At 45.9% G+C, this 13,709-nt stretch overlaps 1 protein-coding gene across 1 annotated transcript; it reads left to right on the top strand.

Annotated features, from left to right (window-relative positions):
• Nucleotides 1-1,584: 1,584 nt before the first annotated feature.
• Nucleotides 1,585-4,076, top strand: LOC125523703 (RING-H2 finger protein ATL32-like). The gene has a single exon (XM_048688769.1). It carries the CDS (start codon nucleotides 2,383-2,385, stop codon nucleotides 3,628-3,630), a length of 1,248 nt encoding a protein of 415 aa, XP_048544726.1. The 5' UTR covers nucleotides 1,585-2,382; the 3' UTR covers nucleotides 3,631-4,076.
• Nucleotides 4,077-13,709: the final 9,633 nt, after the last annotated feature.

Here is a 13,709-nt window from a genome sequence, read left to right as displayed (position 1 = left end):
CCTTTAATGGAAAAGGAATATTCCCAATAAAAAGAATATTGGGATTTGGTCCAAGATGAAAATGGAAAGGTCTTGGGATGGATATGAGGATGACAAGCCACTCCGAAAAGAAAGAAGAGGTCATCTCTTCTTTCCAGACCACACAGCCATGAAGAAAGAAAACTCAGGCAAAAACCTCAGAAAATCAAAAGAAAAAGAAGGGACCAAAACCATGCTGTTAAGCAGCGGGCCCGCCTGAAGTATGCCGCAGGCAACCACCAGGCGTGGACGGCCTACTTCGAGCGCCGACAAGCGGAGCGGCTGGCCTCCACCAACAACGCATCGGTGGTGCGGGGAACGAAGAACAGCGACGGTCGCCGCCTGTGGTGGGGCGCCCCCGGCCACACGCTCCACGCCATCCTCGAGCACCAGGAGGGCGACAATGAGCCGCCGTTCACGTACCCTGCCGCCCCAGCCCCCCCGGCCATGAAGTGGGCGCGACTGGAGCTGGAGCGCCAGCGTCGTGCCCTAGAAGAGATCGCCGCTCGGCATCATGGCCGCGACGAGGGAGGCGTCGTCGTTCTCTACGACAGCGACGACGACGCGCCGCCGCCACCGGTCCGCCAGGGCGACTCCGGGCAAGGGTCTAAGAGAGGCGCCGCGTGAAGGAGGAGAAGGACAACGACGGCGGCGGCGGCGACTTTGCCCAATTCAGCGAGTTCTTCCTGTAGTCGTGGCGGTTGTTTTTTTAAGTAAATTTTAAGTTCGGTGTGTAAAAAACGGTTTAAGTCGCCGAAGTTTATGCCCGTTTGCTGAATTATAGCCGAATCTCTTTTGATTCTTTTTAAAAACGCCTTCTAGGGGCGACCCTGGGGCCGACGGCTGGGAACTCGATCGGCCCCAAGCCGATTTTAGCGCCGGGTCGTTCCCAAGTTGCGATTTTTCGAGCCCCCCCCCTCCCCCCTGGCTGGAGATGCTCTAAGCTAGACTTGGGGTCGTTTGGTTGACTGTACTTTTCTCCTTGATCTCAATCTTAATTACAGAAATCCATGCAGTCGTCTTGCATAGTTTGAAAAATAATCTGTTTTATTGACGATGAATGTAAAAAAATATGTATTGAACCCTATATTTTCGGATAGAGATTTGAAAACCAGTTTTGCTAAGTCTCAGCCGACTGAGACTTGGTTAAGTCTCAATCGATGCTATATCTGTGCATCTTACATAGAGATAGTGTAAAATTTTATTATGAGTTTTTTCTTTTTATTTTTTGCATGTTATGTCACTTGACTAAGACTTGATTAAATCTCAGTCGACTAAGACCTAGCCACACCCTTTAGAACACCATTGCTTCTTCTTTTTAAAAGTAATAAACACCCGCACACTTTTTAGCTGTGTCAAGTTTCACTCCAATTCAACAGGGTACAAAATGTGCTATCAGGAGTTCGATCAGGACTAGTAGCATATCCCCGCAAAAAAAAGGACTAGTAGCATATGCTCTAGTCCCTGGCAAGTTGTCCTCAGAGAAGGCAGCACGCCTTGTACCCAATTTTTTTCCAATACGGGGACAGGTGTGGAACGAGACAACAGTCGTGATTCGAGCTCAACGGCACCACACCGTGCGTCCGGGTCCAAGTGTGGATTTTTCTTTATTTTCGGGGGAAAAGGAGACTGAGCTGGTCCAAGTGTGGAGTTTTGACTTTGAGTGTTTTTTCTGTTTCTGATGAAGAACAAAAGCCATTTTCATCGGAGGCGGCCGGGCGGGCGGTGAACTGAGCTGCCGACTGGCCCGTGTGGCAGACGGCCAGACCAGGTCCCATTGGCCAGCCAGTCCGCTGGCCTCGCTGCGGTCTCGGCACGCTGCAAATGGTAGCCGCCCTTGCTTGCGTATGCAACGATCCGGACGACAGAGGATCTGATCGGTGAGGTGAATCGCCGTAGATTTGATCTGAAATCTGAATCTGACAGTCGCACGTCGAGACTGGAACCTGGTGTGTTCGCCCATGAGCCACGGCCACGTCGCTTGCTTTCCAGTTTTGCACCACCGGCCGTACGTACTACGTACGTTCTCCTCGTCGACCTATCTGGTGCCGTGCGTGTGCGCTCTGTCCAGCGCCACAGACGCAGACTCCAAAGTCCAACCCATGCACCGGCACGCACGACGACACCTGGATGGTCGCGGGGCGTGGCAAGAAACCACCGTCCCGGCGCCCCAAACCCAACAAATCCCGACGCCGGCCGTCACACCCCCACCAGACGCAGACGCCGCCACAACGAGACGCGTTCCGGTCGCAAAGTATAGTAAACTAGCCACGCACGCCTCGCTCCATCGCCTTGCTTTCTTCCCTCGCCAGTTCGTTTTTATACCCCCCGCGCGCGCCCGCGGCACCGAGAAACGCGCCGACGATGCCGACGCGGACGCGGACGCCGACGCCTGGCCGCCATGCGCTGCTGCTGGCGGCGCTCGTCCTCGCGGCCGGCGCGGTCGCGCAGGCGGACGACGACGACGCGTGGGACAGGAAGAGCGACCACGGTGGCGGGAGAGGGGTCGTGTACGGCGCGAGGAAGCCGCCCAGCTTCAGCGCGCCCATGGTGGTGCTCCTCGTCGCGCTCATCGCCACCTTCTTCTTCATCGGCTTCTTCTCCATCTACATCCGCCAGTGCGGCCGCGGCAACTCCCCCACCATCCCGGCCGCCGCGTTCCTCGTGCTGTCGCGCCAGCAGGAGCAGCAGGAGCAGCAGCAGCAGGCCCGCCCGCGCGGGCTCGACCCCGAGGTGATCGCCTCGTTCCCCGCCATGACCTACGCCGAGGCGAGGGCGCTCCGGGACAAGGGCGGCGACGATGCGGCCGTGCTCGAGTGCGCCGTCTGCCTCAGCGAGTTCGAGGACGGGGACCAGCTCCGGCTCCTCCCCAAGTGCAGCCATGCGTTCCACCCGGACTGCATCGGGGAGTGGCTCGCCGGCCACGTCACCTGCCCCGTCTGCCGCTGCAGCCTCGCCCCCGAGGAGCCGGCCCCGGCCGCGGCTGAAGAGAACGGCGCCGGTGCGGAGGAGCAGCGGGCGCCGGAGGTGGCCATCGACATGGACCGCGAGGGCGACGGCGAGGCGCAGGAGGAGAGGATGAGAGAGGCGGCGGAGCTGGAGCGGATCGGCAGCCTGCGCCGGGCCGTGCGGTCGCGGTCGGGGCGGCCGTTCTCGCGCGCGCACTCGACGGGCCACTCCCTCTCCGCCCGGTTTGACGGCGACCTGGAGCGGTTCACGCTGCGCCTCCCGGAGCACGTGCGCAGGGACATGGTGGCCGCGGGCGAGGAGAGCCTGCGCCGCACGGTGGCGCGGGACGCCGGCGCGCGGAGCGCGCGGATCGGCCGGTCCGACCGCTGGCCGTCGTTCATCGCCAGGACGTTCTCCTCCAGGGTGCCGTTCTGGGCGGCCTCGAGGAGGGCGCCGGACGCGGAGCCGGTGGGAGCGCCCGCCCCTACGACCCCGACGGCGCCGCCGCTGCCAAGAACCGTCCGTGAGAAGGCGCCGGACGGGCCCGTCGTGGGCTCGGCCACCAACAAGGGGAGCGTGCGGTTCGACTGCCTCGGCGGCAGGGTGGACGGCGACAGCGAGGAGGAGCCGGAGGAGGAGAAGGCGATCGTCCGGCGAGCCTGAACGCGCGCGCGGCGGGATTCGATCGTCGGTCTCGGTGCGCCGCCGTCCACTCTCGGTCGATGGTCGCATCGGAGCACCACCAAACGTCAACGCGCGGCACATACCGCATTAATTAGCGGGTCTCATCAGGAATCAATGCGCGACGAGGATTTGAAAATGAGATGCCGCGGGCTCGTCACTGTCGACGTACGTAGAGGAATACCCGCCATGGCGCCATGTGATCTTCGTGGAAGAAGCAGCAGCTCATGCGCGCGCACGGAGCACGCACCGCTGAAGAATATGGATTTTTTTTTTTTTGAAAGTGAAGAATTTCTGTTGAAATCTGTTGCCGACTTTGCTTTCGTTTTCTTATTTTTTGTGATATTGGTGGCGTACATAGCGTTGAAAGATTCAGATTTTCATTGCCGTTGAATGAATAAACAGGGGCCGGGGTCAGTCGGTGTGTATACGTTGGTCTTCAAAGATCCCGGTGTGGTGGGCTTTCAGATTAGATCGGACTAGTTTATGTGCATACCTGATGCGTTCTTTCCTCCATTGGGGGCTTCCATGTTTTCTGCCACTATCTCAGTTCACAAGCAAAAGGCATCCTCACCGTTTTGTGAAGAACCGAATCCTAGACGCGATCTCTTTCTCTCTTTTCTCCCCCTTTTCCATGGTTCCTGTTCCAGTTGAACGCTGATATATCTCTTTTCGTGTCTTTGAAGCTTGTGTGGACGTAGTATGGTGTAAGGATGTGGTGAGTTGTTGACTATTGAGACAAGTGCAATATCAGCAGATTAAACACCGTCTCCGATATATTAGAAGATGTATCTCGGTAGTATCGGCAGATGTTAACGGCGAAAGACTTGCAGTTGCTTGCTCGGTGGAAATACTTTAAGCAACACGGGAAGATATTATATGACACTACCTCGGTCCTAGTTTATTACAGTTCCTATGTAATTTATGCTAAATTTTGATCAAAGATTTAACTGACAATTTTTAGTGCATATTAACAAAAATTATATCGTTGGATTCATATTTGAACATAGTTTTCAATGATATAATTTCGGGTGACATGCGTGAACATTTTGTTAGTTATATTTATGATCAAATTTTGCCACAGATTACAATGAGACCAATAAATCAGGACGGAGGTAGTACCAACCATCATGTTTCAAGACTCAAAATCTCATGTTTTAAAAAAATCCTAAAAAATTGTGACTGTCCACAAGACATGTGTCTAAAATCTCTTAAAATGTTCAAGTACAAAATCTAAGTATACATGGAGAAAAAAATCACATGTGAATAATGTCATCTTTTTTTCCTTATCTCAATGTGTATTTCGAGTTTGGATCTGAATTTTGTAGCAATGGTAGACATATGTCTTGTAAACATTCACAAAAATAATAATAAAATTACGAAACATGTAAAATTGATTTTTACAACATGGTATCATGTGAGACTCATACTATTTTTTTAATTGAATGAATGCATGTCATGTTTGCCGTGCTTGATTTCCCTCTACTCAGGGCATCTCTGGCCAATCCCAAAAATATGGGGCAAATGCATTTAGTTTTGGGAAATCAACATCCATCTTGCCCATCCTCCATTTCCTTTAGTTGCGAAAAAATAGCTTCTAACTGCCCATGTTTTCCTCTCTGGCCTGTATTTGGGCTAGGAGAGGCAATTCTCATTAAAAAGGTAGGAAAGAGCTCGCGTGCATCTTTGTCCCACTCGCTGCCGCCTTGTCGAACCTCCCCCCCTCCCCCCAAAGCACACCCTGTCGCCCATGCCGCATCCCTGCAACTCTACCCCCTCCCTTCGCCATCTTCGAGGAGATTCCAGCGCAATTTTTTCACCTTTTTCGTCTTCCCTTCTTCTTAAGCCACTGCAGCATTTCACCCAACCTCCCCGCCTAGCGGTCCCCCTCCCCGTAGTCCCTAGCCATGGGCAAGGCACCACCACTCGTGGAGGAGCACCTACACAAGAATCATCACTTACAGTACAAAGCAATGTGATCGTCGGCCGCCATCACCGGTTCTGGGGAATTGTTGCATACCAGACGTGTTTGGACGCGTACACAACATCGGATCCGACACATTGAACCCATGCCAAATACCCCAAATCGACCTCCACCCTCGCCCGACTTGCCACCTTCCTCTTGGTTTTGTCCTCTTCTGCGTTGCTCAATGCCCATCCTGCTCCCCCACCCTAGCTTCGTCGTTGTCCCTTCCCGACACAACCTGCAGTGTCGCCACCGTCGTCTCTTTGTACAATTGCAAAAGGATTATAGAATGGATGTGGAGAGGCATCTGCAATTCTCCAAGCTCATTGGGTATTATTCAGGGAGCTACAAATAGTTGGGTTTCGGAAGCATTGTGTGATGTGACAGACTTGTATAATTGTGCACAACATAACCGTGGAGGATGAGGGCGATGGGATTGCCCATGGTGATTTTGAAACCTTGGTGTACAGGCCCGCTTCCCTGAACAAGATGCAGATGCAGCACATATTGTCAACTTCCTAGAGATGCAGGGACAATTTTGAGATCAGCTTCAAACTATGCACTATATATAATATTTATAGTTGAACTATGTATTTCTTTTAACTTGAACTACTTATTGTTGTATTGTTGTGCGTTATATTTTATTGTTGTGTATGTCTCTATCGTTCTGTGATCATATGTATGTGCTTGCATTTGCATGGAAATGTGGGATATGGTTGCCGGAACGGGTCTGCCCGCTCCGTGGATGCGTTCGGGTCACACAAGGTAAGTGTGGCTTGAGGCGCTACTGGTCCTCAAATTACTTTTCATTGGGAGATTGGTAGTGCAGAAAATGTCCAATATTCGTTTTTTCTTCATCATTGAATAAACAGAGAAGAGTCGGTGTGCATTTTCACGGGGGGCAGGCGGTGAAGGGAGCTGAAAAGAAAACCAAAGAGTAATCTGGCACGTGTAGATACTAGTCAAAGATTCTTGGAGCTGATTTTTCACACTAGATTATTGTATTGCGCAGGATGCACACGTGATGCATTTTCTCTCCAAACTACTAATCCCTCTGTTTCATAATATAGAAACATTTTTGACACTAATATGCAGGTTAGGGTTTTGTTCTCAAGTACTCCCTCCGTTTCAAATTACTCGTCGGAGAAATGGATGTATCTAGAACTAAAATATATCTAGATACATCCATACATGCGACAAGTAATTCGGAACGGATGGAGTAATTTAGGGGACGCTTTGCATGATTGATGACTTATTACTTTGAAGCTTTGCAGAGTGCCGTTCATTCTCGATCAAGTGTCGATGCATGACTCAAGACTGTTTTCGTGAACACTCCTTTTACTCTTTCCATCCAAAACATTAACGCGTGCATCATGGGTGCTCACTGGCTGCATCCACGTCGGACTAGCTAAAGACAAAAAACAAATAGTCGAAGGAAAAAAAAAGCGGAGGGTTCTCTCAGCCTCAGGCCCTCAGCCCCCGACCCTCATCCCTCGATTCATCTCCCTCTCCCTCGTCTGCAGCCACCGCCGCCGCCACCAGCGTCCTCCCCCGCAGCTGGCGCCCCCCACCCCTTCTCTCCTTCCCTCACCCGCGCCCTCGTCCACTTGGGCCTCGTGGTCGGCCATGGAGGTATGATCCGACCCATGGATGGATGGGGGCGAAACCCTAGACCCACACGCACCCATGGATGCATGGTGATGGGGCGACGGCGGCGGCCTTCTCTTGGTGCTTACTGATGTGGTGGTCCTCGATGCCGGCGATGGGTTGCAGCACGTAGACGCCAAAGGTACTTACGCCCTCCATCCTCCTCCACTCCCCTCACCTCATCTTCTTCTTGTTCTGGATTTGTCGATTTGATTTGTGTGGTTGGTTTGTGCAGGCTGCGGGTGTGACGGAGGAGCACCATGGCGGGCGTGCAGGCCATCTTTCCCTACCAAGTGAGCCCAATCCCTTTCTTTCTCTTGGACAGCTCTGAAGAATTGACATTTGTCAAGAACCTGCAACAGAACCAAAAGAATGATATAAGTATATAACTACTTTGGTGATTCCTTTTAAGATGTCAACGGGACATGAGAGAAAAGATAACTTGTCATTTGAGATGCCCCTAATTCAATTTTATATCGTGTTGAACTTTCTCAAACTATTATGTATATCATCTTAGTAATTGAGCTAAACAAACTGCCATGGTATTATCTGCTGGTTGCAAAATGAAAAAAGCAACACATGCATGAAGAATAGTAGTGAATATTACACATATTACCTCTCATATTTGTTGATCTGACCCTTGGCACCACCCAACGGAGGATGAAGGAAGAGGCCAGCTGCAGCAAAACCATGCTCCACATTCCCTTGCAAAGGAAAAATTCAAAACTGAAGGTGTCCATGCCGGACTGTATGCAGCGTGCGCCTGCGGCACAGCGAGCTCGCCTTTGTACGTAACCGAAGATGTTTAAACTAATCTGTAGTAGAACAAAATTGAATTTCATCATCCTAGACAGAACTAAAATTAACAAGATATTGTTGTTTAAAATTTATTAAAAGATATGTTGTTAGGAACCATCCTTTGGAATCAGAATATTTAGACTAATAACACCAAGATGTAGAGAGCAACTTAGCAAAATTATTGTTAGCAAAGAATAATTTTGTACAATGGAAACTCGTGAGGGTTTAGATCCTCTTTTATCGGGCGACCATTAGAAAAGGTAGATCCTCTTTTAGTTGACAACTATTAACAAAGGTATTGTTAGGCCACGAACATGAGCAAATTGTTTAAACAATTAAGCTGGTTTAATAATTGTATAACTCAGTCCGAACGCATGCCCCACCTGCAAAAGAAAGATACAATTGCTGCAGCTAACTGTTGCAACTGCGTCTATAGAAATCAGAGGAAGCTTATTTAATCAGCCAATTGACAGGTTCAAATTATTGTCAGTGCTAGCCTACTAGGACCAAATGCACGTGCCAATTCATGCCAATAGCTGTAAATCAAAAGAAATAAAAAATAGACTCACCAGTTGCAAATACTCCAGGAATAAAGGCGCAAGCATGGCACTGGGCATGATTTATGTAGTACAGTGATTGGGTGAGAGGGTTTAATTTTCATATTTCTTTCAGACAAACAGATGGAGATTACATGGTAATGTACGTATATGACAAACCCTTATTTTCTGTAAAGTGGTAGTGCAGATGACCAATGTGGTGTGAATTCCACTTTTGCAGATATCTTGTTGATGGCACTATTTTCTGTCACTATAAAAACATGGATTATTGTCACACTGGTTCCTATCGGCGCAATAGCGCCTATTGCTCTGAAGTATGAAGTCGGACCTTTACATTTAAGTAACTCCTTAGTTTGCTTCTCCGACAAAATAATAGTAATTAGTATCATTATCGGACAATAATGGGACTGCTATCTTTAGGTCCTTCATGACATATGCCACACTGAACATCTTAAGGGCGATGTGTTGTTGTAATATTATGATTGCAAGAACAAATTGTTTTGGGGGTATTTGAATGGAACATTTGACATTTTGAAGGCACAAATAGAAACAAGAACACCATATATGCTCTATAAGGTTTGCTCTGAGTTTTGTGAGTCTCTGAAGATAGGCTTTAAAAGTACTTCATGTGTCCCAACAACTTGTTTTTGATGATGTGCATGACACTTTCAGCAGAAAAGGTAAAGCAAAATCTAGGCACAAATTGACTCTTCCCACCCGTGTACAGATAGAATGTCTAATCTGAAGTAAGGCGTGGATGGGGAATTTGTTTGGCACAAAGTACACTGTGATATGTTTATGTCTCACTTGATCTGTCGAGCATGGATGTATGCGAAGTTCACTTGTATGTTGCACCCTCTGTTAGATCTAGAGTATGACTAGCTAGCTGAATCTTCTATTCATGTCCAGTGCTGAAGTAGAAAATAGAAGGGTGCAGATGAGGAGGCAAGGGCTGACGGCAGCCACAGGAGGAGGTCGGGGTGGTTGAATAATAAGGCATGGGCGACTCCTGCAAGATGTGTCTCGAGCAGATGTCGACGATGAGGCAATGAGAAGACCCTCCTTGTGAGCCCTATCCCTCTCATTTGGCCTCTCGATTTATGGTTCTCAGGCTCCATGTTCCTCTGTTCTTTGTTTGTGGCGATCAGTCTGTTGAAAACACCCACTGCTAATGTTCTTTAGACAGTTATAAGAATGAATCCATACTTTCATAAGAAAAGCTTGCACTTACCAAATAGTTGTCTCAGAGTTGAGAGTGCGAGGAAGATTTGATCACTTGCTGGATGTGGGTTGTTTTAGTATGAACTTAATTAGCACCTCCTAGAAACATGATGTATGTGATATATTTGAAGCAACACGTGGTGTGGTTTATGAATGAAAAAATGCTGAGATATACCGCTTCACCTTATGAATGAAAAAAATGCTGATATATATATATATATATATATATATATATATATATATATGAACAATGCATAGGTAAATAGTGCTGCCACATCATCTTTTAATTGCATCATAAATTATTAAATTTAGTTGTTTTGATAAAATGATTTACAGTGATAACATTTTTGAGTAGGAACGGTTTCACATAATGATAGAAATATGGCATAGTAGGTATCTCGATTCTCTTAGATGCCACTTTTGGTCATGTATGTTTCAACATCCATTTAGTGCCGGTAGAATTATATGATGCAAATAATATTAAGATGTTACTAGACAGTGCACTTTACTGCTGAAAAGAGTGAATATGCTAGGAAATGTTACTTATACCATCCTCATTTCTAGCACTACAGTTGTGTTGTTTACACTTTATAGGTGTTAATAACATTTAGTCAGTCTGCTTTATGATTTTTTTCACCGCCAAATATAATAGTAGCTAAAGTGGCACTGAGAACTTTATGATGACATAAAGTTCCATTGAACCGATTTAAAATTGTGAGCTTGCATATTTGGATATTTTAAATACACTTTCTAGCTTGCTTTGCTTTCCGTTCTAATTTTTTTTTCTTTTGGGAACGCTTGTAGGTTGAAAGTCCCCTTGACAGTTTTCTGAAATCACTTGGACTTGAGAAGTATTCTATTACCTTCCAGTAAGAGGAGGTTTGACTATTTACCTAAATCTTTGCATTGTTTTTTTTTCTTTGGTTGACAATTGTTTTGTTGCAGGTTGACATGGCAGTCCTACGTCACATGACTGAAAGTGATCTAAAGGCCTTGAGCATCCTGATGGTAAGTGCATTACATATCATGCTAGATCATGAATTTTGCAAGAATAGGCATTTCTTGGCTTCTCACATCCTTCATCCGAAGAGTAATTTCAGTATGGTCCGGCCGTACTTTGCATAAAATGTAGACTCAACTGTTAAACAAGCACACAGAAGTACTTAGAATGCATCATTTGCTGAGGAACTGGACTGAACCTACTTTACAGAAGGGTTGCATGCACTTATATATTTTATCCAATGATATGGCACATATTAATGCCAAGTTCAGTGTAAGTAATTCTTTTGTAAGTCAGCATTCCTATTTGTGCATATGTATATTTTTATTCGAGGCACAAAGGTCAATCTTACGGTGCATGTTCTTTTAGGGTACTGGGAAAAAGAGTACCTTTGCCTTGGAATCGAGAGCGTAGGGAAATGCCCATGGGGTACAATGTAGAAAAGTAGGGAGACGTGGTAGGTTTTTTGCTCATCTGAAGTTAGGCATATATTGTACGGTACATGTACAACAATGTGGGGTCTCTTTTATTGGCATGTTTCTGTCTTGGTAAGCATCCATCAAACAGGTTTAGGTTGGTTAGAACAAGGTGTGGCGGTCAAGAGATGATGATGTAAGATTATTAGACTGTTGTTATTTATCTGGTCTGCATGCATTGACCAGCTGGTTAACTGATACGGCACTGTGTCGGTGAAACTGGGGCAATATTTTCATCATTGTATACTATTGTTACACATGATTTCATAGTTTGCCAAGTATCACAGAATTTGTGGTTGAGTACTTATATCCAAAATCATCGTGTTAGTACTGAAGTTAATTTATGCATTGTTATTGAAGTTGCCTTAATGTTTCCCTTGCTATCAAGATCTACCTATGCTCTGTTTTTAACCATCTAAAATCATGAATAACCTGAGCCATTATCGTCTATCGAATCGCTTATGTAACCTCTAATACTGCAGCTTGTTGCATCACATGCGCCTGTTAATATCTACAATCTATGATGTCATTGCTTTTCTCTTAGAGCTGATCTGTTGTCTGAATGTGTTACATTTGTATTGCTTTCTCTTATAGTTCCAGTCAGGAACTTGCACATACACATATTCTTGTCCTTTCAGCTTGATTTATAAGAATGCATGGTATAATGTGACTGTTTTATCTTGATGTGTTGCATTTGACCATAGATACTGATGTGATAAATAACTATTAAAGATGTAACTTTTAGGTGTGTGGCTTCCTTGGCCAACAACAACTTGAGGTGGCACTTACGGGAATGGATCTTGTCATCATCCTTGGTGGACTCCCAATAAAACCAGGAATGACAAGGGATGATCTGTTCAACAAAAATGCTAGGATTGTTTGCTCAATCTGTGAAGGCGTTGCCAAGAGTGTCCTAATGCAATTGTGAGTTTGATCAGCAACCCTGTGAACTCAACCGCCCCCATTGCTGCGGAGGTTTTCAAGAGAGCTAGAACTTATTATCCCAAGCGTCTCCTTGGAGTGACAACATTTGATGTGGCGAGGCCTAACACCTTTGTGGTATGCAGCCCGAGGAAACTATCTTGAATATCTTATCTTAAAAAGCTTTTACATGCTCAAGCTCAACATCATGTGCTTAGATACTCTACTTGCAATGCTTATGGCTCTTTCTCATTTACTGTTCCTCTTGTTGCTTTTTTGCAGGCGGAAGTGCTTGGAGTTGATCCAAGAGAAGTCAATATTCCAATTATTGGGACATGCAGGGCCCACTATATTACCCCACCTGTCACATGTATCTTATGGTGTTGTCATCATATTGGGGATGTAATATTTCTTATTAAGAAAAAATCTCTAGCTTCTATGAATATCAACACTTGGACGATGTAAATTTGCTTTAACTTTGCATTCCGGGAACTTGTACTGGACTTCTACATAACCAGTCAGCAAAGAAAGCCAACGTAGATAATTTTCAGGTATTTATTATTATTGTTACTTCAGCAAGATATTTTATAGATATTTTGGACTTACATTCTGATAGTTATGCTGATATCTTGTGTATGTTCAATTTTCTCGTAGAATTATTTGTTCGGCTTAACAAATCATGTGGCCTTAAAAAGGAAAGACACATTTGGTAGTAATTTTTTTTTTGTTCGACAAAGAGAGATGTGCAACCCACAAGCCTTCAGTTATCTATGAACAGAAAAAAGGATTGTGGAACTACTAAACCATTTTACTTTCTGCCATTTTTCCTTTTTCTTTATAGTTTATACAATCAAGAATTAAGTATGACAGTGGTAATGTGGCACCCATGAAACCAATTAGTGTATGTTCATATATTTATGCTATATTTGTTGTTCAAGAAAAGCTAAGAACTACTCATATTATTATGATTGTCGATTCCATTCAACATAAATCCTTACTAGGCAATTCAAATCTCAGCGAATGTGTATTTCACTCCACATGCGCTTATCTTCTTCCAAGTTAATATGAATTCGATTGGACCACCAGAAAATATTTTACTTGCAGTTCCCATTGTTGCAGATATTGGTGTTTCCTGGTTCTTTCTAAATTTATTCATTAGGTAGTCAATGCTTTTCTTATTACTACATTTTGGTCATAACCACATTCTTTAATAGCCACCATAGTAGTACTTCTTAAGTTATTTTTTCTATTTCAGGAAATAGGAGCATACCTTATCTGTTGATTGTTCAAACCAGAATTAGGCATGATTTTGGGTCATCGAGTTACCCCTTCTGCTTTATGAGTGAATACTCTCGTGCTGCATTCTATTACGTGTATTCTTTTTTCTAACGGGCGCTCATTTGGACTGCATATGCACGTTAACAAATATACAAGCAGGATTAGTACGCACAGTTACTCAGATTGGGTGTTAATAC

Source organism: Triticum urartu, chromosome 7, assembly GCF_003073215.2.
Source record: "Triticum urartu cultivar G1812 chromosome 7, Tu2.1, whole genome shotgun sequence".
NCBI classification, from domain to species: Eukaryota; Viridiplantae; Streptophyta; class Magnoliopsida; order Poales; family Poaceae; genus Triticum; species Triticum urartu.
The sequence above is the reverse complement of the archived record's forward strand: the minus strand, read 5'-3'. Positions and strand labels throughout refer to the sequence as shown.